Source organism: Rhinopithecus roxellana, chromosome 11, assembly GCF_007565055.1.
Source record: "Rhinopithecus roxellana isolate Shanxi Qingling chromosome 11, ASM756505v1, whole genome shotgun sequence".
NCBI classification, from domain to species: domain Eukaryota; kingdom Metazoa; phylum Chordata; class Mammalia; order Primates; family Cercopithecidae; genus Rhinopithecus; species Rhinopithecus roxellana.
Genome location: NC_044559.1, coordinates 77,388,858 through 77,413,018, shown reverse-complemented (window position 1 = coordinate 77,413,018; position 24,161 = coordinate 77,388,858). Strand labels below are relative to the sequence as shown.

Below are 24,161 nucleotides of genomic sequence, written 5' to 3'. Positions count from 1 at the left end.
TCTCGGTTTCTGGTGAGAGACCCATCATACGTTGAATTTTTCATTCTTCCCCTATAATGTTTTGTTTCTCTCTGGTTGTTTACAATTTTTCTTTTTCTCCAGTTTTCAGCAGGTTTTTGTGTGCGTGTTTTTGTTTTTGAGACAGAGTCTTGCTCTGTCACCCAGGATGGAGTGCAATGGCTTAATCTCAGTTCACTGCAACCTCCACCTCCTAGGTTCCAGCAATTCTCCTGCCTCAGCCTCCCAAGTAGCTGGGATAACAGGTGAGCCTCACCATGCCCAGCTAATTTTTGTATTTTTAGTAGAGATGGGGTTTCACCATGCTGTCCAGGCTGGTCTCAAACTCCTGGCCTCAAGTGATCCACCTGCCTTGGCCTCCCAAAGTGCTGGGATTACAGGTGTGAGCAACTGCGCCCAGCCTAGTTTTTAGCAGTTTTATCATGTCTGTGGGTACAGATTTCTTTGAGCTTATCCTTGTTAGCATCAATCACCTGAATTTCTGAATGTGTAAGTTTTTGTCTTTTCTCAAATTAGAGGAATTTTCAGGCATTATTCTCCCAAATATTTCTGTACCATATTCTTTCTCCGTTCCTTCAGAGACTCCAATGACATAAGCATTAGACCACTGGGTACTATCACACAGGTCTCCAAGTCTCTGTTCATTTGCTTCCATCTTTTTTTTCAGATTGTACTATTTCTATTGATCTACCTTGAAGTTCACTGACTACGCTGACATCTCCATTCTCCTAATGAGCCCATCCAGAGAGTGTTTTTAAGTTTTGTGGGTTTTTCTATCTTTTTAGTTATAAATTTTCCATCTAATTCTTCTTTACGTATTCTATTTATTTGCTGAAACTTCCTATCTTTCCATTCATTTCAAGGAAGTTTTCTCTTCTTGGAGCATTACTATAATAGCTATTTTAAAGTCTTGTCAAATAATTCTCTGTCATCTTAGTGTTGGTGTCTGTTGATTGTCTCTCCCGTGAGAATTGAGATTTGTTTTTGTTCTTCGTAGGCTGAGCAATTTGGGTTGCATCCATGGCAACTTGAATATGCTATATGTTAGGAGATTTGTGTCTTACTTAAATCTTTTGGAGAGTATTGATGTTTTTTGTTGTACCCAGGAATCAATCTGGTTGACTTCAGGCTCCAAGTTCTGGCTAGCCTTCTGTGGGTTGTGGTTTCGATGTCAGGTCCATTTTCAAAGTCTTTCAGTGCTACTCAGATCTGTCACATGTGTGTGCTGCTTAGTGGCCAGCCAGTGCTCTGAGCAGTTCTCAGTTTTTAGTCTTTTCAGAGTGGATCTATGTATGCACAACTCAGAGGTAAGCCCAGTTGTCCATAAGCACTTTGTGGGATCATTTTCCAAAGCTGCTCCTCCCTCTCCACAGTCTCCCCAGCACTTTTCAGTTTCCTGGGCCTCCCTTTTTCAGTTCTCCAGCCATAAAGTTGTGGTTTTTAGTTACACCTCTTTGCCCACACTTCCCATTATTGTACCTCCATCCAGAGTAAGGCAGTGGGAAGACAAAGGAAAACAAACAACCACAGCTGTTCTGATCAGATAAGAGGCTTTCCTTTCCTAAGTTCTAGGCACCTGTGGGCCCCTATGACCACTGTTGTGGCTACCACCAATCTGCTGAAGATTGCCTGGGGGCTACAGCAGGAGAGAGAGGAAAGAGAGAGAGAGAGAGAGAAAGAGAGAGAGAGAGAGAGAGAGAGGAACAAAGAACCAATGAACAAATGGGAATTGCCTCACTCTGAGCATTAGGAGACTCCTTTGCTGTTCCTCATAACAAAAGGGAATCTCCTAGGGCTCTCTCTTTCTGTGCCCTGGTGCCCATTTCTAGATTTCAGGCTTCCTGAATCCAGGCTGGGGGATCCTGGAGGAAGAAGGGGTAACTCACCACCAGTTTGGTGATATTTCAAATTAAGGTATTCTTCCCCAGTTGCCTGCTACTATTTACTTTACATTGTCTTCAAATAGTTGCTCACGCAGTCTGTCCAGATTTTATAGTTACATTCAGTGGGAGAGACAGGATGAAGCTGGCTTAATCCATTGTGCTAGCGTTCTCCAGAGAAACAGAACCTACAGAATGTGCATGTGCATATGTGTGTATTTACCTATCTATCTGCATATATGTGTGTGTATATGTGTATATGCATATACACAGAGAGATATAGACATATAAACTAAGGAATTATATCTATATCTATTGTTATATATCTATATCTTACATGATCATAAAGGCTGAGGAGTCCCAAGATCTGCTGTCAGGAGCTGGAGACCAGAAGAGTTGACAGGTAGTTCCAGTCTGAAAACCCATAGGCTCAAGATGCAAGAAGAGCTGATGTTTCAGTTTGAGTCTGAAGGCCAGGAAAGACCTATGTCCCAGCTCAAATAAGTTGGGCAGCAGGAATTCTCTCTTCCTCAACAAAGGGTCAACCTTTTTATTCTTTTCAGGCCTTAAAACTGATTGGCTGAGGACCACTCACATTAGGGAGGGCAATCCACTTTACTTACTCTATGATTCAAATGTTAATCACATCCAAAAACACCCTCGCAGACACACCCAGAATAATATTTGACCAAATATCTGGCACCCAATCTTGGCCCAATCAAGTTGACACATAAAATTAACTATCGCATCCATCTTATCCAGAAATAGAATCTTATATAGCATTTTAAGATTTGGAATATTTTTCGTAAACTACAGATTACAAATATCTGTAGATTACAAATACCTGAAACAAATTTTTTATAAAGTAGACTTAAAAACTATCCTTAACATTCTTCAACATGCTAAAACAGTTTGGAAATGTGATCTAGGAACTCTTGACTATCAAGCTCAGATGTGATTTATCTTTTTATGACCACTCCAACTACTAGGTGATGAATATTTTCAAGAAGGACAGGAGTAGTTGCAATAAGACCAGTGAAGAGACTACTGTACAAGTCCAACTGAGAGATGGTAGATATGAATAGTAGTTGCAATGAGTTGAATACTACAAATAGCCACAAATCAAGAAACGAGAACCAGAGCCCAGGGCTTTTGGCTCCCAGGCCTTTGCATCCAGTAGAATATGATGGTGCCATTAAAAGGAATCCTGGATGTCCTGTTATGGAAAGTTCGCTGGAATATTCTGCATGACAAAATCTAGGTACACAATGGAACATGTGACACACTACCATTTGTACACAAAATGAGGCAAGGGAGTTTTATATATATATATATATATGCATGGTTATAAATACCTGGATATCCCTGGAAGGCTACAAAACAGTAATGGTGTCGCCTCTGGAAAAAACTGGGACCAGGGGAGGGAAAGAGACTTGCTAGTCACTGTATACAGTATTCTATGGCTTGATATCTACCTTTTTCATGCATTCATTTAAAAAACTTAAACAATTAAAAATCAGTGCTTTTCCACTGTCTAAAGTTCCTTGAGTTACAGAAGCTTTCCAGAGAATCTAGTCCTGCCTCATCTCTTGTCAAATCTACCTGTGCCTTATGCTGCAGTCACAATAGACTGCAGTTTCCCTATTCTGCCCTTTATATAGATGTTCTGCCTTTTTACTTCCATTCTTTCATACCGTTGGTAATCAGTGCTTCCTTGACTTAGAACATCTTTCCTGTCTCTTCACTCCAGACAGTGGCCTCTATTTTCATTCCAAACATGCCTTCACTTTAGAGTCTTTGCATGTACTGTTCCCTCAGCCTGATATGTGCCTACTGCCTCACTTCCCCTTTAGAGTCTTTGCATGTACCATTCCCTCAGCCTGATATGTGCCTACTGCCTCACTTCCCTTTTAGAGTCTTTGCATGTACCATTCCCTCAGCCTGATATGTGCCTACTCCCTCACTTCCCTCAGGCCTTTGCATGCCTTACCTTATCATGAAACAAAGTCCACCCATGGTCACTTTTTTTTTTTTTTTTTTTTGAGACAGAGTCTGGCGCTGTCACCCAGGCTGGAGTACAGTGGTGTGATCTCAGCTCACTGCAACCTCTGCCTCCTGGGCTCAAGCGATTCTTCTGCCTCGGCCTCCTGAGTAGCTGGGATTATAGATGCCCACCACCACACTCAGCTAATATTTGTATTTTTAGTAGAGACGGGGTTTGACCATATTGGCCAGCTTGGTCTCGAACTCCTGACCTTAGGTAATCTGGCCTCAGCCTCCCAAAGTGATGGGATTACAGGTGTGAGCCACCACACTCAGGCCACCCATGGTCACTTTCTAGCCTTTTTTTCTGTTTTTCTTCACATCGCTCGTCACCATGTGATATGTTTTTTTGTTGTTGTTCATTCTCTCTCTCTTCCTAGTGGAATAACAACTCTATGAGAGCAGAGACTTTATTTAGGAGTTAAGTAAATACCTTATTGTGTCCACCTTGCTCTAAAGGAATTAAAGAAATCATAATAAGCCCGAACTTTGCATTTTAAGGATTTACAATCTAAAACACACTAAGGCAAAATATATGTGTGAAATGAACATTAATCCACAAAAGGAAATGGATATTGAAGTCTTCTCATCACAAGGCAAGTCCAGAAAATAATAATGATTTCTGAACAAATATATCCCAATGAACAATATTTTCAAAGTAGAAACCATAAATACAGTCTACTTCTTATACTAACGATTATAGTCTGTGCCCCATTTTTCTGAAAGTATTCTTAAATAGGCCCTGGACAGTTAAGTCATTTAGAAGCCAAATTATTATAAAGTTGTTTAATAGTCATGAAATGGAACCCAAGGAGGTATTATTTAAATGCCATTAAAAACGGCATGAAACTTTTAGCCTGTGTCTACCTTCACTCTAGAGGACCCCTGCAACTGAGAGACAGGCCAGGACAGCCTTCTCCCTGGACTATGTCAGGTTAGGCTGGGATCTGCCAACTTCAGCTTCTGAGTTTCCCTTTTCTTGCCTTTGGTTTCTGCGGGCCTGCTCTCCTGGGTATAAGCATCGTCTATGGATAGGGTACGGCTCATATGTAAGTCTGCTGATAATCTTCAGATGGATGAAGATGCCACCCAGAATCACATAACATGTATTTATCACTTTGTAGTAGTTCTTTATCATCATGTATCTTTTTGGACAAAGGATTCAAAGTAAAAGGGGTGAAGTTTTTAAAATATTTACGCTTTACTATTAAGAGATTGATCTACAGTCTCAGAAAAGTGGGCAGTCTCACTGTCCTAGGGTTACCATCCACCTCTTTTGTGATAATCCACCAGAGGTTAAAATAGAATTGATTAGGTTTCTTCTAATCACATTTCAGCCCCCATATCACCTCAATTGACGTCGGAGTGTTCTCACAGTTGTGCAGTTTCCTGATTTACGAGCACAGATGGTTAATTACATCCACCATGGGTTTGACAAGCAAGGTTACTAGAAGTAATCTTAAATCTCTTCATTCAAAGCTCTTGGGAATCCCTACAGCAACGAAAATAAGGAGGGGGAAGAGATTAATTAGATTTCTAGAAGAAAGGCGGAGTTTGAGGTGGAACTTAAAAAGAGAATTTCACCAAAAAAAAAAAAAAAACCGCTACAGAAACAGCTAAAGCACATTTAGAGGGCCTGATGATCCACGGAGCAGCCCCTGGGATGGAAGGGGCTGGTGCAACGTGAAGTAAGGCAAACCGAATCCATGCTGTGAAGACTTTTAAACGCCAAACTGAGGCGTCGGAACTTTGCTCCGCGGGCACCGAGGAGCCATCGAAGGTTCTCAGCAGGTGTGTGGCCTAACTAGATTGGTCACTGCAGTGATCCACGTTACAATTTCTCCGGCACTCTGCCGACCCCAGCCCGTGATCAGGCCAGCTTCGCAGTAGGTGGCGGCTGCGCGCCGCGGCAACCGAAGCGCCAGGCCCCGCCGCGCCGTCCGCGATGCTGACCCAGCCCAGGCGGGAGCCGCCGCGCCGCCGCCTGGCTCTGCACCTGGACCCGGCCCGGCCGCCGATTGGACGGCTTGGGGGCGACCCGGCTGTATCGCGAGAGGAGATTGGTAGCGGCGGGGCCTCAAGTGCCCCCGCGCTGGCTTTGTACGCGGAGCCGCCTGCCGGTCCTTTAACAATGGGCGGCGCGAGCGTCCAGGCGCTGGGCCCGAGCTGAGGCCGGCGCTTAGCGGCCGACTGTCCGCAACATGAGCGGGGCCGGCGTCCCCCGCACGCCAGCGGGGCTGGGGCTGTAAGGGCCGCGGTTCCGGGTAAGGGAGCCAGTGTGGGGCCGGGCGGCTTGGCAGGCCTGGGGTAGGCGCGAGGCAGTGGACCCTCCCGGGGTGAGGCGAAGAGCCTGACTGGCCCGGCCTTTTGTTCCCCTTTCTGAGGCCGCGCGAAACGTGCGTTTCTCGGGGGTCCCGGGAAGGAGCAGGCCCCCGACGTCTACGCGGAGACCCCCGGCCAGGCAGACGGTCACCCCCGGACTGTTCCATGGGAGCGTTTCCCCTCAGCGGGGCTGTGACCGTGTCACCTCTCCCCGCTCCTCAGGACGGGCGGGAGGGCTCCAGCCCCGGACGCAGGGAGCCCAAGCCGGGCTTCCCCCAGCTCTTCCCGAGCTCGCACCTGGCTCCGCGCTTTGGCACCTCAGGGCCCGAGTGGATCCTCTTTTGCCCGACACACAGTCGGGCAGGGAGTCTCAGAGTCCTTCGGCGCTTCCTGAGGGGCAGACCCGGCCTCGCGTGTGGCGTTGGGGGAAACGACTCGGGTCGGGCTGTGTTGAGGAAGAGTCAGGTGAAGATGAGCAGCCACACCGGGTGGCCTGAGGTCACACCCCCTGGGGAGGGGGTGCAGAGGGTCGCGGGGGAGCCGGCAGTGACCGCGCCTGGGGTGTGTCTTACAGACTCGAGTTGCCGCGTCGGGTTGGGCGCGCCGCCGGGTCCCATGGAGCTGGAGGGGCAGTGGTGGCGAGGACAGCTGGCCGCCGACATTCACCAAGCGCTTCGCTACAAGGTAACTCCGAGGCCCGGCCTGCCTTCTCCTGTGTCTCGCGCCAGTTGTTCTGAATCTCGGCTCTCTGGAAGGTCTGGTCAGGTTCTTTACTCACTATCTTCTGGGCCAGAAAAGACGAGTTTGCTCATTTGCTCAAGGTTAATTTACTTCTTGGCTCCTTCTCTGGGATGTATCAGAAGAACCTGCAACTTGAATGGGGAGGGAGATTGTAGTTGGGCCAGGGAAGGTGGAAAGGGACGTTCTGATATCCAGGTGGATCATGAATTTGATCTTGTATTTTAAAAGATGTATATACTGAATTTTTGTTGGGCTGAACAGCCCTCTTTGTTCGAGAGTTGCCCTTGCATGCAGCCAGTTTAAGTCGCTTTTGTACATAAATTCCTCAACCTTTCCGCTCCCTTGCTGTAAGACTTGGGACAAGTTAAATTTGTTTCTTGATTTCCTCATCTGTAGAATGAGGAATAATAAGAGTGTGCTTTATGATTCTGGCGATTGTGAAACTTAAGTTAGTACTGTACATGTGCTTAGAAACTGCTCTTGGTAAATAGTAAGCACAAAGTGATAACTTCTTATCGCTTACCCCTCAGGATTTGGGCTGTTCAAAAGCCCTAAAGTGGAGGGAGTTGGCTGCCCCTTCCTGCTGATATCAAAGGCAGAAAGTAGACCTAATATACTTGATACTGGAAAAAAAATACTTTTCCAACACAAAGCAGAGTCTGTGTATTGTTGCTATTAAGTAACGATTTTACTCTGCATGTGGCGAGGCAGATTAGGCCGATTAATGAGACATTTCTGCCTCTTTGATAACCAAAAGAGAGACCAGATCCAAAATGATCTCTAGCTTAACTCAGTTTCACCTTGGATAAAGAAAGCCATTTGTTAAATGTAGAAAATTGAGAAAGAAGCAAAACAGCTGACTCTTTCAACAAAAAGGATTCTGAATCTTGGGGTTGAGATCCTGGAATGATAACGAACTTTTTATCTTGAGTTTCTGACCAGGTCAAGTAGATTGGAAAACCTAATTCTGACTTAAATTGTTACCGTTTTCTAGGCCTGAGATTTCTAAATGGTACTTACTAATTCTGACATTCAGTTTCTAAGATTCACTAAAATACAGTTCAGCCCCCTAGGAGATGGTTTGTACCACATAAAAATTCTAACTAGTGGGATCTCTGGAGTCTTAGGAAAGAGTTACAGGTTCTTTACTTGGAAAATTGTCCAGATACGCTTTTGATCTTTTTTTCTTTGGCAGATGTCATCTTTCAACGTGCAGTGTTTTCTTTTTTAAAAAAATTAATAGAGTTGTACATATTTTGAAAAGTGTTTTAAGTGTCAGCCTCTTTATTCCTCTGGTATGTGGTGAAATTAATTAGTTGATATTAAGAGTACTTTTTTTTTGAGTTGGAGTTTCACCTGACGTCAGGTTATCCACCTGCCTGGGCCTCCTAAAGTGCTGGGATTACAGGCATGAGCCACTGCACCCAGCCAAGAATACATTTTTTTAATTGGCATGACACTTAAAAGGTTTTTCTTGGTGATTTCTGTAGTTTTCAATCATTTTATGTGTGTATCATTTTAATTCATGAATGATTATCTGAATTAATTTTGTCAGTTGAGGTTGGACATGGGTTTTTTTGGTTTGTTTTTGTTTGTTCTAGATTTAGATTTGTTGAAGGCTTTTGTGAATTAGTTTCTGGAGCATCCAAGGCGTAAGACCCAACCCTACACTCAAGTTGCTTATGACCTATCAGAGGACAAGCTACCACAGGGTCTGAAGGAATGCCACTGAAAGTTTTCTTGGGCCACCTATGGCCTAGTGCCCTGGGTTGTCTTTATGTTTAAGCATTATGCAAACAGTGGTTCTTACTGGCAACACTTTATAAAGAATTTACATTAATCAGTAAAACTTAAACTTGTGGAACTGGAAAGACCACTGTTTGTAATACACTGAAGGAAACTTAAAATGGACTTTTCTCCTAGAAAAGACGTGGTAATTCCAGGCTATTAATTGGTGATTCAGTCAGATAGTCATCTGTTTTTCTTCAACATGTTGATTATTTATGACATACATGATATTACGCCAGGTGTTAGAGCAATAACAGCGAACAAGACATCCTTGCCTTCACAGTCTAATCTTATCTATAATTTAGAGCATCCACATTTAGGTCTTCCTTTGGGCAGTTGCCATTGAGATATTGCGGAAGGTGTTCTATGTTTAGATCCAAGGTTTGTGGAGAAATATTTAGTGTGACTAGCACTGTGTTTACTAGGGAAGAGTAAAAATGACGATGAATGGAAATCATGCCAACTATCCACTCCCTCAAAAAAAAAAACCCCTACAAAGCAGCTGTCACCTTACACCCTTTTGTCTCCTTTCTTCTCATTATTTTGCTGTGTATATTTAGTGTGATAGGCTGTTTGAGAAAGTGTTTTTAGGAACCTTAATGACAAATGAGAACAATTCTAGCTTTGTGAGAAACATTAAGAAAGTGAAGTCCATCAGTGTTTTCCAGGGAGTCTTTAAGACCATGTTCAGGCCACTTTTTGGGAAAAACCTGATCTGGTGTTGCCTTTTTTCCCAACTCCCTAATCCCTGAGCTAAGTTAGATTTTCTTCCTAAGTGTTGCCATAATAACCTGTGATGACTATATCGTGTGATAATCTCTGTATTTGATTCACCTGCTAGAGATAGGCTTAAGACTGTTTTTCCAGCTTTTATGCCTGGGTTAGTATAGCGTCTGCTACGTGGGAGATGCTCAATAAATGTCACATGATAGCAGCAAAGGTAAAGTTGCCATTCACTTACACCTTCGTAAAGATCCGACGAAACAGTTAAGGAGAAAAAAATCCTAGGAGCTGCACGAGAAATCGGCATCTTTATGTGAAAAAAAAATTTTTTTTTTTGGCCAAGCATGGTGGCTCACACCTGTAATCTCAACACTTTGGGAGGTCAAAGCAGGTGGATCACTTGAGTCCATAAGCTCCAGACCAGCCTGGGTAACATAGCGAGACCCTGTTTCTACCGAAAGTAACTGGGCGGGACAGTGAGCGCTTGTAGTCCCAGCTACCCCAGAGGTTGAGGTGGTTGGATTGCTTGAGCCTGGGAGGTGGAGGGTGCAGTGAGCCAAGATGGTGCCACTGTACTCCAGCCGGCACTACAGAAGGAGACCCTGTCTCAAAAAACAACCAGAATTGATGTATTCTTTGGCTATACTACTAAATTACATTGACTATTTATCCATTTATCTTAGATAATATTAATTTAGGTGAATATATAACTTCCCTTTTTCATTTATTGTAAAATGTATCATCATAAAACTTTTTTCCCCCAACTTTTAAGGTCGGGATACGTGTGCAGGATGTGCAGGTTTGTTACATAGGTAAACATTTGCCACGATGGTTTACTGCACAGATCATCCCATCACCTAGGTATTAATCCTAGCATCTACTAGCTGTTCTTCCTGATCCTCTTCCTCCTCCCACCCCAACCCTCCGACAGGCCTCAGTGTGTGGTGTTCCCCCCAACATGTGTCCATGTGTTCTCATCATTTAGCTCCCATTTGTAAGTGAGAACATGCGGTATTTGGTTTTCTTTTCCTGCATTAGTTTGCTATGGATAATGGCCTCCAGCTGCAACCATATCTCTGCAAAGGATGTGATCTTGTTCCTTTTTATGGCTGCACAGTATTCCATGGTCTATATGTACCACATTTTCTTTATCCAGTCTATCATTGATGGGCATTTAGGTTGATTCCATGTCTTTGCTATTGTGAATAGTGCTTCAGTAAACATACACGTGCATGTGTCTTTATAGTAGAATGATTTATATTCCTTTGGTTATATACTGAGTAATGGGGTTGCTAGGTAAAAGGGTATTTCTGCCTCTAGGTCTTTGAGGAATCACCACACTGTCTTCCACAATGGTTGAACTAATTTACACTCCCACCAACAGTAAAAGTGTTCCTTTTTCTCCACAACCTTGCCAGCACCTGTCACAACATAAAACTTACCATTCTAACCATTTTTAACCGTACAGTTCAGTGACATTAGGTACATTTGTATTGTTGTCACCACTATCTATCTTTAGAACTCTTTCATCTTCCCAAACTGAAACTCCATACCCATTGAATGATTACTCCCCAGTTTCCTACCCTCTAGCTTTTGATAACCACTGTTCTACTTTCTATCCCTATAAATAGGACTATTCTAAGTAACTCATTAAGTGGAATCATACAATAAATGTTCTTTTGTGACTTTTTTCATTTAGCATACTGTCTCCAGGGTTCATCCATGTAGCATATTATCAGAATTTTCTAAGTCTGAATAATATTCCATGTATATACCACATTTTGTTTATCCATTCATCTGCTGGTGGGCATTTGCATTGTTTCCACCTTTTGGTTATTGTGAATAATCCTGTTTTGAACATGTTACAAATCTCTCTTCAAGTCCCTGCTTTCAGTTCTTTTGAGTATGCTGGATCATGTGGTAACTCCGTTTAATTTATTGAGGAATGTAAAATGATGTAGTTGTTACATCATTTTAAATTTATGTTACATCATGTTAAAATGATGTAACAACTACATCATTTTACATTCCCACCAGTAATGCACAAGGATTCCAATTTCTCCACATTAAAGCTAACACTTGTGATTTTCTGGTTTTGTTTTTTTGTTTGTTTTTGATAATAGCAATCCAACTAGGTGTGAAGTGCTGTTCGTGTTTTTGATTTGCATTTCTTAATACCTAGTGATGCTGAACAACTGTTTCATGTTTCATGATATTTGTTGGGCATTTGTATGTATCTTCTTTGGAGAAATGTCTATTCAAGTCCTTTGCCCATTTTTATAATCAGGTTTTTTTGTTGTCCAGTTGTATAAGTTATATAAGCTAGATATTTACCCCTTATCAGATATGATTATAAATATTTTCATCCATTCTGCGGGTTGCCCTTTTACTCTGTTGATAGCATCTTTTGTTAAATAAAAGTTTTTAATTTTGTTAAAGTCCCCTTTCTCTTTTTCTTTTTTCTTTTTTTGCAGGGCATGGGGAGTTCTGCTTTTGGTGTCATATCCCTGTTACTTCTTCTATTGTGATACCTGTTGGGTTTAGTATCTGTATTATGCTGATCTTATAAAATGAATTTGGAAGCTTTCCATCTTTATGCTCTGGAAATATTTTAATAGTATAGAATTTTTCCAATTTTTAAAAAACAAGTTGATATAATCCTGAGATTGAACAGTGATTTTAGGTATATGAGAGGATGATAGGAAAGGACAGATCATAAAACTGTTAAAAGGGAAACAAAATTAGAAGATACTAGTGTATAGGTACTGGTTTCTACACTAATGCAAGTATAATACTGCATGCAGCATATCCACTTATCTATTACCTTTTAACCAAAAGTTTTGAGCATCTTGGAGAGGTGTAGGGCTGTGTGTGTGTTATGTGGTTGGTTTTTTGTCAGGGATGTTTTTCTGAAAACACCTGGTAGGGAAAATAGGATTCCCTTATTAAAAATCTTTGTATGATGAATCCATTTTAGAAAGCAAGAAACAAGAACATCTATAATTGTTCACATCAGAGGTGGTTAAGAATAAGGAGAAAATTTTGGTTTTAAGTGTCATTCATTATCCTTCCACTTAACTTTTTCATTTTTGTATTCCAGTCAAGAAAAGTATGTTTTAGGCACTTGTAATACTAATGTATTGGAAAAACAATGTTAAGTCATTGCATTGTGGGGATAAGTCTACAGATGGGTCAGACTAAATGTTGTTCCTTTTGACTTAGGAGCTGAAGTTGCCCTCCTATAAAGGCCAGTCCCCTCAATTAAGTCTCAGACGGTATTTTGCTGACTTGATTGCCATTGTGAGCAATCGCTTCACGCTCTGCCCTTCTGCCCGCCATCTTGCTGTCTATTTACTGGACCTGTTTATGGACCGCTATGACATCTCTATCCAGCAGCTGCATTTAGTTGCGCTTTCCTGCCTGCTTCTAGCAAGTAAGTATGAATCTGATTTACATGACTGGAAATTTCTGATGTTTATATAATAAAATAAATTTATTTAGAACTCAGTGAAATATCATCAAATCCCATTCATTCCAGTTCACTAGTATCAGGAAGCTTAAAAGTGCTTCTAAATGCAATAATTCTTAACCAGACATTGAAAAATGGCTTTGGAACCTGTTAAAAATATGTGCCTAAGCCGTACATCCTAGGCCACTCCAGATCTACTAAGACACAATCTACATAATGGGTACTGGGTATTTTTTAACTTTTTGAAAAAGTTCTAAAGGTGATTTTGCTTTACCTTTCCAATTGAGAACCATTGTCTTAAAGCAGTGGTTCTAAACCAGGAGCAGTTTTGTCCCACAGGGAACACTTGGCAATGTGTACAGACGTTTTGGTTGTCACATCTGGTGATAGAGTGGGAACTGCTTTTTTAGCATCTAGTACATAGAGGCCTGGGATGCTGCTAAACATCCTGTAGTGTACAGGACAGCTCCCCATAACAAAATTCTCTGTCCCAAAACATCAATGGAGCTAAAGTTGAGAAACTGTCTTGAAAGTACCATACTCTTATATTAAAATACTTTGTACTGACTACATAATGAGTTGGCTTAATGAACTAAAAGTTAATGTGCAACTACTACAAATGTGAAAACTTTTGCTTATGCATTAGACCAACTATGTAGTAGGCTCCGAGATACAATCTGATACAACCATATTTGTTACTCAGTACAGAAAATACTGGTGGACCTTTTGGCCCCTCTTTCTCTTTACATCTTCCTGTATCTCATTTCATTGCTTGTTGGTACTCTCACTGAAGATAGGGCACGTAAAGGAATTGAAATTGTGTTTCTTTCTTTTAATAATGTGGAAGATTGTATTTGATATGGAAGTTGAATCAGTAATATAGTTTCTATATTCATGTCATTACAGTAGAAATTTATAGTATGTAGATGTATTGATAACCTTCACTTTTAACTCCCACTTGAGGGATAAAGATTGTATTTGATATTGAAGTTAAGTCAGTAATGTAGTTTCTGTATGATCCATGTCATTACAATAGAATCTTAAAGTAGTACGTAGATATACTGATAACCTTCACCTCTAACTCCCACTTGAGGTTTTGGAGTCAAATATGACTGGGATGAAATAAAGAACATTCCCCCTATATCCATGCCACTAAAGTTCTTTAGCACTTCTGTCCTTGGCTGCTTACAAACCTGAAACCAAATGTAGTCCTGTGTAGTATCATTTCTGGTACTAATCTCTTCTCAGATTTTATTTTCCGACCTTTGTTCTTCCTTTGATCTGATGACCTCAACTACTTATTTTATCCCCTGGAATGTCCTTTTGTAAGTTATTTCAGATCCATTGTAGAACCAGGCTGAATGTAAATAAAACACAGCTGCAGCATGACTTCCCACTGCCTATATGTTAAGGTGGAAACTACTTAATGTAGTGTTTAGAATCTTTCATCTGGACCTAGCCACCTTTCCAGTCTCATCCCCAAGTATGTTGAGCAAAATTCTTAGAATACCATTTACTTCCTGAATACCTACATTTCCCCTTTAATCTATTGTTCTCTAAAATTCAGACACTTCACTCATCCCTCACCCCTCACCCCCCACCCCCCACCCAGGAGCCAGAGAGGTAATGCTTGTATATTTATAATTAACCTTTAATTTAGCTTCCAATTAAAGTTTCATGCTCGTAAGTAACCATGTGTGTAATACTGTATGTGTTTAATCACTGGCTGTGAAGCCCTTTGGGGTTTAATAGTTTGTATAAGATTGGAAAAGCTCACACTTGACAGTGTAGATGTGAGTCCACAAATAAAATGGCTTTTTGTTATTGTACAGTGTGTTTATTATAGAATCAGTTTATAGTAGAGTGTCACTGGAAATCAGACATGCAAGTTAGATTATTTTAAAAGCTTGGTATCATTAATGGAAAGTAACTGTGTGGCCATCACTGTCATTTTAATACTACCATGTCCCACCTGCTCTGTGCCTGTGATTCTTGTAGTGTGGGCCAAGTGGGAGGGTCATCTTTGTGTACCATCTTAGGTTGGTTGGAATTGAGTTTTCAATTGTTGTTATTTTTAAATTATATATTTCTGTTTAAGGTCATGAACAATTTATTTTATTGAACTATTTGGATTAATATCAGTGGTAAGATGTAGTTATTTGTGACTTTGCAGTAATTAGGCATTAGGATCTGTATTTGCTAGGGTTCAAATATGAATTATCACCTATTACTAAAAGAACTGGATACCTCCCTCCTTTTTCTGCTGATGACTCCTGATTTCCCTTTCCTTGAGGAAAGAATTGCTTTTACATTCTTCCTTTTGCACTGGATAGTAGGAATGTATGTGAGGTATTCTTAAGGAGTTCTGCTCCTCCCAAGTAGCAAGTTGTTCAAAAGAGTTTGAGCTATCAGCTCTACACCAGGGTCGGGAATTGAAGAGGTTGGCCCTTAGCAGGCAGCAGTCTCTCTACTGTTGCCCCCCAACCCTAGTCTATAACTTTACAGCAGAAGAGCTTAGGATTCTTATAAACTGATAACCTGTTTTCAGTGTCTGATTCCTGTTTTAAATTTGTAGAGTTCATTGTAATGGGAAGCTGTAGGTGGTTTGGCCAAAGATGGAGCATACTTTGTAAGTTCTAGAAGCAAATGCTTATGTCTACACTATTAGAAGAAAGAGCCTACAGATTATCTCTGATTGGAGAACTATGTGTAGTGTTGGAGTAATGACCATAGTGATGGATTCCCTGGGTTGGAATCTCATCAGCAATATGAATTTCAACAACCCTTGAATCTCAGGCTATTTCTTTATAAGATGGAAATAAAGACACCTTACAAAGTTGTTCTGAGGATCAAGTGGGGGTAATATGTTTAAAAGCATGTAGGAAATGGAAACATTAAAAGATTAGCATGATAATTATTAATTCCCCCATAAGTTGCTCTGTTACCTTTAGCCTGCCTCCTTTACCCTAAAGGTTTTGGCCTATTTCAAACTGGACCCTAATTTGTCCAAGGAAATTCTCCTATTCCAACTCTTTCACATGTATGCCCTGGCTTCCCTTGGCTTCTGTGAACAACATTACATTTATGGAGCATGTGGAAGTAATCTTGGAGATAACATTTCTCATAATTTGCTCAAGATCTTACATAACTAAGAAATGATCTTGGAGTCAAGACGAAGTGAAAAGTGAGACAGAGGCTTTTAGTAGTAACAATTTGTAACAAGCACTTGTTTCCCCTTGCCAACCAATACTGGGTTAGCAAAGCTTTTTACTGATCTGTGAAAATTTGTATCTCACAGTTGGTTTAATTTACATCTCAATTTTTAATGAGCTTAGAATTTTTTTCTATTAATTACCTTTTTTTTTTGCCCACTTTCATATTAGATTCATCTTATAAATTTGTGATGATTCTTAGTATATGTTAGGGATGACTTTTTCTCCTCCTACTTAGTAATAAAACAATAGAATGTGGATTGGCAGAGCACTCTGTGACATCTGATCCGTGCCCTATTCAGTATATAAATCTCTACCACATACCTACTATTCACTGCTGGCTTTGAAAATGTGTTGGTTTCCATGGCTGATATGAACATATCCTATAAAGGAAAGACAACCCAGTGTTTTTGTTTCTATGGCCTCTAATTCTTTATTTTCTGGGAAGCAGATATGAATTTCCTGTGCCCTTATTTCCTGTTTGGGGCCTTTATCAATATACTCACATGGCTTCTGGTATTTCCTTTCAATTGAAGAAACTGATCTTTGTGATCTGTGTGTGGTAATGTGGATAAGTATACTTAAAATGAACATACGCATAGAAGTCAGCACAACAAAAACTATAGATATGAATGCAGGTACTCATTGACATTATCATACTTCATACTTTTTGAAATCTTTTAGTATCCATGTATCTGAATATTTATTACTATACATAATGGAACAATTCCAAAAAATTTGAACCCTGAATTAAAACCTCAAGTATGGTTATTTATTCAGAATGCAGATTATTCTTAACTTAGCAAGATCAATATGCAAAGTCCTTCACACTTGTAGTAGCCAAATATTTTATAAATGCAAACATCCCATAGATGCTTAATAATATAGAAATCTGTCAGTTCTGGTCTAGAAGTGCAAATTTGGGAATTCAGACATAAATTTTCCTTTTGACTTCCATTTTTGGTTTGATTGAACTTATCTGACCTTAAATGGATTGGCCAACCTCACTACCTTGGTTTTTGAGCAGTGAAATTGGTCATATGCAATTTTTTTCCCCAATGTTGAAGATTTCAAAGAGATAATATGAAACATTCTTACTCCTTCAATTATGATGTATTAATTTCTTCAAAGGAACTTTAAGCATAATATAAATAAACTCATTAATTTCTACAGTATTCCTTTGAAGTATTCTGTCAGTATTGCTGTTGCTACACAAATGGCAGGGTGCTTGAAAGCTGTAATGATTCATCCAGAGTCACTGAACCAAATTTCTAGGTCATTCTCCTTCTGAAGAATTTCACTTTATACTAAGAACATTGGTTTCCTCTTCTTTTTTCAGGCAATATGCTGGATAACTGTGTCATACAGACCACTTTAGTGCTTTCAACTTTAAGTATTTGCTATTGGCAAAACTTGTTAAATTGATCTTTATGTGATTTTAATTAGGAAGAGCTATCTAGATTCTTAAGGTTCGAATTAAGTTTGGGATCAGCTTCTACCTGTAGCAATATTTAGAGTGGTTTAGATACAAGGAAGTTCACCTCTCTGCCATCACTCCTGCTTCTTTGGGCTTAGATTCTTCACAACACATGAGCTTAGAATCTCCTGGCATAGGAGAAAAATGCCTTTTATACCAGTTCCGCTCCCTAAGCAAAGATCAAGGCAGTCAGCAGCATTTTTCCCCCAGCTCCAAAGCAAACCAACATGAGCAAATCCCCACTGGCTCTAGCACCACTGCCTGTACACTGAGCATCTGGGCTGAGTGTAGCAACTTTAATGTGTGATGCAAACCCATCCCCTCTAGAAGAGAATCATCACAGAGAAACTCTTCTGGTTTCTCCTGGTTTGGCATTCTTTCTGGTTCTTCTCCAAAAAAACATTTTTAAAGAATAAAATTATAAAATTTCCAAGGAAATGAAAATATATTGAAATATCTCAAAATACTAAAATAATTTTTATATAGTAATATGTGTTGCTGTAGTAACATTCAAATGATTTTGAACAAGTATGGGTGTAAAATCTATTGTGAGAAATCTATAATAATCATAATATGATGGTTTTAAACCTTAATCTAAAATAGAACACAATAGTAGGAGCTTTAGTTATAATTTCCTTTCTTTTGTGGACCACCATGGAACAAAGACCCAAAAAGGCTTGATGACAACTCTGGTTCTGTTGCTGCATCTGGAAAATCATAATAGTACTTAATAGTTTGTAAATGTTCTCCAGCCGTCAGTTCTAGAAATACTTTCTAAAATGAAGGCTTTATATAGAGAGACAGTAAAATGCTTGTTTGGAAAGTAAAGTGTAAGATGGTACATAATCGATAGAAACATTCTGCGGCTGGAAAGAGAATCTTTATTCTTCAGCTGTGCATAGTTGAAACCTTATAGATAGGTATTTCCAGAAAAGAAATTAATCCCTTTGAATAATGTTCAGCCATATTGTCTTTACTATTCTGCTTTCAGTAAGGAAATTTAAAAGCAGATATAAACTATCTCCCCCATGCCCCTTTTTTCTTCAACAGACTAGATTTTTGTTTTGAATTCAGAAGAAGTGGGGAATGGGGTTTTTTATGGAATGATAGTGCTTGTGTTAAATGTTCACCCAATTTCTCCCTCCAGTCTCTCTCTCTGGAATTGAGATTATGTTGATGCCAAGATGAAACAATTGGAGCTTAACTATGTTTTATTTCAAATAAAGCTATGACATTAAATTGTTAAAACTATCTTCTACTCTAAAATCAAATCATTTATTTTACCAGCTACCACCCACTGCAAAAAAAAATTTCCTGAAAATATTCAGCTGATGAGATTGAGTTATTTTTTTCACTGGCACATGACTATTTCCATTCTATACTAGAACACAGAACAAAATGTTTATGTATTTCAAGCATTTTTTTTTTCCAGGGGATTGGGGAAAGGTTGGGGATGGTGGCACTGGGAAAGAAAACACAGGTTCTGGCACAACTGTATCTGTTAAGGTAAACTACGTCTTTGGATCTAAATCCTGGCAGTAAGACAGCAGATCCCATTTTACTGACTAGACCTGTAATGATCACTTGCCTAACATTTTCTCTCCCCTCCCATCCCCTTTTCTTGTAAGGTAAATTTGAAGAAAAAGAAGATAGTGTGCCTAAGCTGGAGCAGCTCAACAGCCTGGGTTGTATGACTAATATGAATCTAGTATTAACAAAACAAAATTTGCTACATATGGAACTATTATTATTAGAAACCTTTCAGTGGAACCTCTGCCTTCCAACAGCCGCCCATTTCATTGAGTATTATCTCTCTGAAGCAGTACACGAAACAGATCTTCATGACGGCTGGCCAATGATTTGCTTGGAAAAGACTAAACTCTACATGGCCAAATACGCAGATTACTTCCTGGAAGTGTCTTTGCAAGGTGGGTTGTTGTGAATACCAGTAAGTGACTTGTGCACTTGTGACTCGTGTATTCTGTTCCTTAAGTTCATTTTTGGTGTCTCCACAGATTATGCCTTTCTAAATTATGCACCTTCTTTAGTAGCTGCTGCATGTGTGGCTTCTTCGAGGATTATACTTCGTCTTTCTCCAACGTGGCCTACAAGACTGCATCGTCTTACTGCCTACTCTTGGGATTTCTTAGTACAGTGTATTGAACGACTATTGATGTAAGCCTTTTTATTCTTGTGTTTGTACTTTCTCATTAACAGTTTTTTTCATGCATGAGGTGCCCTGAAAACTTCTGAAAGGCACAGAGTTTCTAGGTTATTTGCTTTTGGCAGCAGTTACTTGCTGCCATGAGGAAGCCCATGTATGAGCAGAACTCTGGGGAAGGAGAGTCCCTTTTGGCCATTAATCAGTTAGAAGGTGTCATTGCTAGAATGATTCTGGGCACATGATAAGGAAAGGAGCTGCTTTTTTGTATCTGTAAGTCAGTAACTCTGAGATCAGTCCAGGCCAGCCTTGCCCCATTCCTAACATCTTTGAATTTTGGGGGCCACCAGGATGTTACCAAAGTGGCAGCCACACTTACGTGCTTATTGTGTACACATCTCCCAAACTGGAAATAATCCTCAAAGCTACCAGGAAGGTTCACATCAAGGGAAATAGCTTTAGAAGGACACAAGCGAGGTCTCACTGTTGTTGGAATTATGGTGCAGTGACTGCTCCCTCGGTAGTGGTGGCAAGTGGAAGAAGCTGTTGGGGAGTTGGGGATGGGGCCTGACTTTCTTGCAAATTCTTCTCAAGTAATATTTTTAATAGTTTCCTTTCTCTCCATATTTCAGTGCTCACGATAATGATGTGAAAGAAGCAAACAAACAGAGAGGGCAAGCAGGACCTCAGTCAGCGCAACTAAGTGTGTTCCAGACAGCCTCCCAGCCCTCACGGCCAGTTCACTTTCAGCAACCTCAGTATCTCCATCAGACACATCAGACCTCACTGCAGTATCGCCATCCTACGTCAGAACAACCAAGCTGTCAGCAGATTGTATCGACCACACACACCTCATCTTACACACTACAGACATGTCCTGCGGGCTTCCAAACTAGTGTTCAGGGCCTTGGGCACATGCAGACTGGTGTTGGGATGTCACTGGCAATACCAGTAGAAGTTAAGCCCTGTCTGAGCGTTTCTTATAACCGGAGTTATCAGATAAATGAACATTACCCCTGTATTACTCCATGTTTTGAAAGGTGATTATGTGTGAAGCTGATAACTGACCCAGACTGCTTTGCGACATGAAGCTATGGGTAAGCGTTTTGTAAACTTCTGTTCAAAAAGAAAGGGATCTAAGTGACATCAGAACTCTTCAGGTACCAGCACCAGGAAGACTGAATATCCCTTTTAACGCACCATGAATCCTGGGAGGACTAAGCAAATTAACAGTATGTCAAATTCTGTTACAACAAATCCCTGTATGACAAAAATGTTCACGTCCTGGCTGATGGTCCAAATATTTCAAAAATATTCAATACAATAGAAAATTTGGACAGACTCCAATTTGCCATTTTGAGGTTTGACCTGTGGTAGCATCTGGGCCTAATGTTGGCTTCTAAGTCAAAGACTAAATGTTTATCTTATCTATGGACTTGCCAAACAGTCTTTTATGAAGGAAAGTTACAGTATTAATTTTTGAAAAGGTTTTTTTATTCTACAATTTTTTATTTTTGTTCTACACATGAATTTTTGACTAAGTTTAAACTTAACGAATTGTTATGCTATACCAATCTGTGCAGTAAAAAAAATTTTTTTAGATGATTCTATATAACTTCCTCTCATAAATAGTATAGGTATCTGGATTAATATACTAAAATTAAGGGTGAAAAAGATCTTGTTTTTTAAATCATGGTCATAATTTTTCTTTTTTTCCCTAAGTGATCAACCTCAAATTTTTAGAATTAAAATAGATTTAACTCAGGGAATCTGTACTACTTGGAAACACTTAACTGTAATGCAACATGCCTTGGGAATGTTATAGTGTGAACTACCTTTATAACATAGGTTAAAATACTCTTGCTAGGGTGTGTTTTCAAATGAGAACGTAATATTATAGCTCAGAATGAAGTGGTAGTTCCTGTGATTCATAATACATATGTAGGTTTTGCATTTCTCAGTGCAATCTATGATTTATACTCAGAATCGGCATTCTTAAAAAGTTATTTCAAGGGATGGCATAACTCTAAGAGGTCAGTGCTAGAATAAAGTCCTATAGGTTTATTTTGGAAGGGACTGTGGCCAGGGTAGTTCTCAGGTTGTGCTAGAGCAGCACTTTGTTATGTGGAAGACAGGTTTTTTAAGCAACCTTTGAATCCAGCTCTAGTCCGTCTAAACAGGCAAAGGTAACTGCTGACTAAATTTCAGTAGCTACTTTCATTAGATTGACCCTACAACTGCCCTGGGACATTTCACTGTACTGGTATTAACTGCAAACAGCAATAATTGTCATTACAGCAAGGGCAGTTTGGGGGTAAAGAATTTTGGAGGAATAACCTTAAAAAGTTAGAAAGTCATTGTAGTAACTGATAAACTGTATACATTGTGCTCCTTTCTGTGGGAGAAGAAAGATTTGGTGGAGGGAAGCTTTCTGGTTTAAAAATTAGTAAGATGTGTCTTTTTGTGTTTTTTTTAAGATAGCACTTGAATAGAAGGGAATCTGCGTGGCAGATATGTGACTGCCACAATATGCATTGAAGACAAACTTACTATAAAGATGTTGTGGGTATGCAGCAGGAGTCTCAGTAATCAAGCCAATGGCCTTTGTCAGGAAGGGAAGGGGCTCAACACAGTGATGGACTGATCCAGATGGCTCCTGGGGATGAATGTGGGTGGGTAGCTTCTACCAGCATGAATGCTTAGAGAAATATCTTTTCCTTAAAAAGAAAATAACTTTTATATTTAGAGTACATAGGGCATGATGTGGATTTATTAGTCTGGTAGATAAAATGAAAACCACTCAGGTAAGAACACTCATGGCAGTTTTTAAGAATGAAAATTGTTTTCTGAAAGTATCATCACTTTTCCTTTCTAAAGAAGGCTGCTAATTGGATTTTGGTAGTTCTTACCTCAAGAAAACTTGAATTGTTTGGGGGGAAAGTAGGCTCAAAAGAGAATATATCTTTCACATTCACATTCAGAAGCCAGCAACCTGGAGTCCAATTTTCAGTATTTTAACTACCTCAATAATGCTATGAATGTAAGATACTGGGATAGAGATCCCAACTTGAAACAACAGCCAGTGCCTGTGGTAACTTAAATGTCTTGTCAAATACTTTTATTGATTGGTTTATATGCCGTACTTGTTATAGAAGAATATGCCTTTTAAAAAAGCTTATTAATAACACTTTCCCAATTTATATTTTAAAAAGCTAAAGAACACTGGATTCATAATCTTTTGGGGGGGTAGAATAAAATAATTGATTACTACTGCTGCATACCCGGGGTGGGATGGGGTGGTTGGAGAACCAGAACTATTTTTAAAACATTAGGTTTCAATATAAATACAACTCACAACTGCTAGCTTTGGGGGGTGGGGGAGCATTGTGTGGGTTTTGTTTTGTTTAATTTATTGATTAGTCTTCAAAGTAGGCTTTTTTTTTTTTTTTTTTGAGATTACTGGACCATCATTAAATGTGTACTGTGAAGAGATTAATATGTATGAAGGGCTTTACCAAAGTCCACTAAATAAACACTACTCAAGTACAGACTGCAAACCAAAATGTATCTGTGTTATGACATTAATTGCAAATAGCAAGTATGGTGCTAAAGTCTACACCAATGGAATTAGATGAGTGCTATGCACTTAATTTTAAAATAAAACTAGTTTTCAGTAAAATGGCTTTGGTATTTTTGTTTCAAATACAAACTTGTATATTTGCAGCTCTAGTGAAGCATCTCATGTAATTCAGACTTGGAATCATGATTATATTTACTAAAAGCTATCAAGATGTAGAATATAGCCATTAGTGGCATAAAACATCTGTTCATTATGTATTCCATACTGAGCATTAAAGCCCACAAAAGTATATTGGACACCATTGTTGCCTTTTGAGCTTAAAATCAGTTGTTAGTATGTTAGCATCTACAGATTCTAGTTTATTCAACAATCATGCAAGCATCAGAAAATTTGAAGTTTGATCTCAAAAGTAGGGACACAGAAAATAGTTAAAGCTGTGAGAAGGAACATAGGGTCTACAGTGAGTGAGAATGGTCTGTTTACCTGAGTATAAATATCATTTGCTACTTAATTCAACTTAAATCTTAGCAGATGGAATTTGTTTTGAAAAGTAAAATTTAACAGGTTTGTACAAGCGGGTTAGGAATTTACATGCCTTTTTAAAAAGCATTTTTGAAATCAGTCTCAAAAGTATTGTATCGTCACTTGTTCTGGCACAGTGCCAGGGTTTAGCAGCTCTCAAGAGTTAATATACCATGTTCTTTAGGGCTGACTTTAAGAACAAGCATTCCAAACCAGGCCAGGTAG

At 39.7% G+C, this 24,161-nt stretch overlaps 1 protein-coding gene across 3 annotated transcripts; it reads left to right on the top strand.

Annotated features, from left to right (window-relative positions):
• Positions 1–5,886: 5,886 nt before the first annotated feature.
• Positions 5,887–23,513, top strand: CCNJ (cyclin J). Of its 3 annotated transcripts, none has more exons than XM_030940406.1 (6): positions 5,887–6,205; positions 6,838–6,947; positions 12,738–12,948; positions 19,302–19,601; positions 19,722–19,848; positions 20,467–23,513. In XM_030940406.1, exons 2-6 carry the CDS (start codon positions 6,879–6,881, stop codon positions 20,876–20,878), a joined length of 1,119 nt encoding a protein of 372 aa, XP_030796266.1. In that variant the 5' UTR covers positions 5,887–6,205; positions 6,838–6,878; the 3' UTR covers positions 20,879–23,513. The 3 variants fall into 3 exon arrangements, with proteins under 3 accessions (XP_030796266.1, XP_010387903.1, XP_010387902.1); XM_010389601.2 differs by having other exon boundaries at positions 6,042–6,205; positions 19,725–19,848; XM_010389600.2 differs by having other exon boundaries at positions 6,042–6,205; positions 19,689–19,848.
• Positions 23,514–24,161: the final 648 nt, after the last annotated feature.

What these genes read in the sequence shown, in the direction of transcription:
- CCNJ (XM_010389600.2), top strand. Translation starts at nt 6,879, where the DNA reads ATGGAGCTGGAGGGGCAGTGGTGGCGAGGACAGCTGGCCGCCGACATT. An exon ending in ACCAAGCGCTTCGCTACAAG is followed by an intron (nt 6,948 to 12,737) that starts GTAACTCCGAGG and finishes CTTTTGACTTAG; the next exon opens with GAGCTGAAGTTGCCCTCCTA. An exon ending in TGTATTGAACGACTATTGAT is followed by an intron (nt 19,849 to 20,466) that starts GTAAGCCTTTTT and finishes TCCATATTTCAG; the next exon opens with TGCTCACGATAATGATGTGA.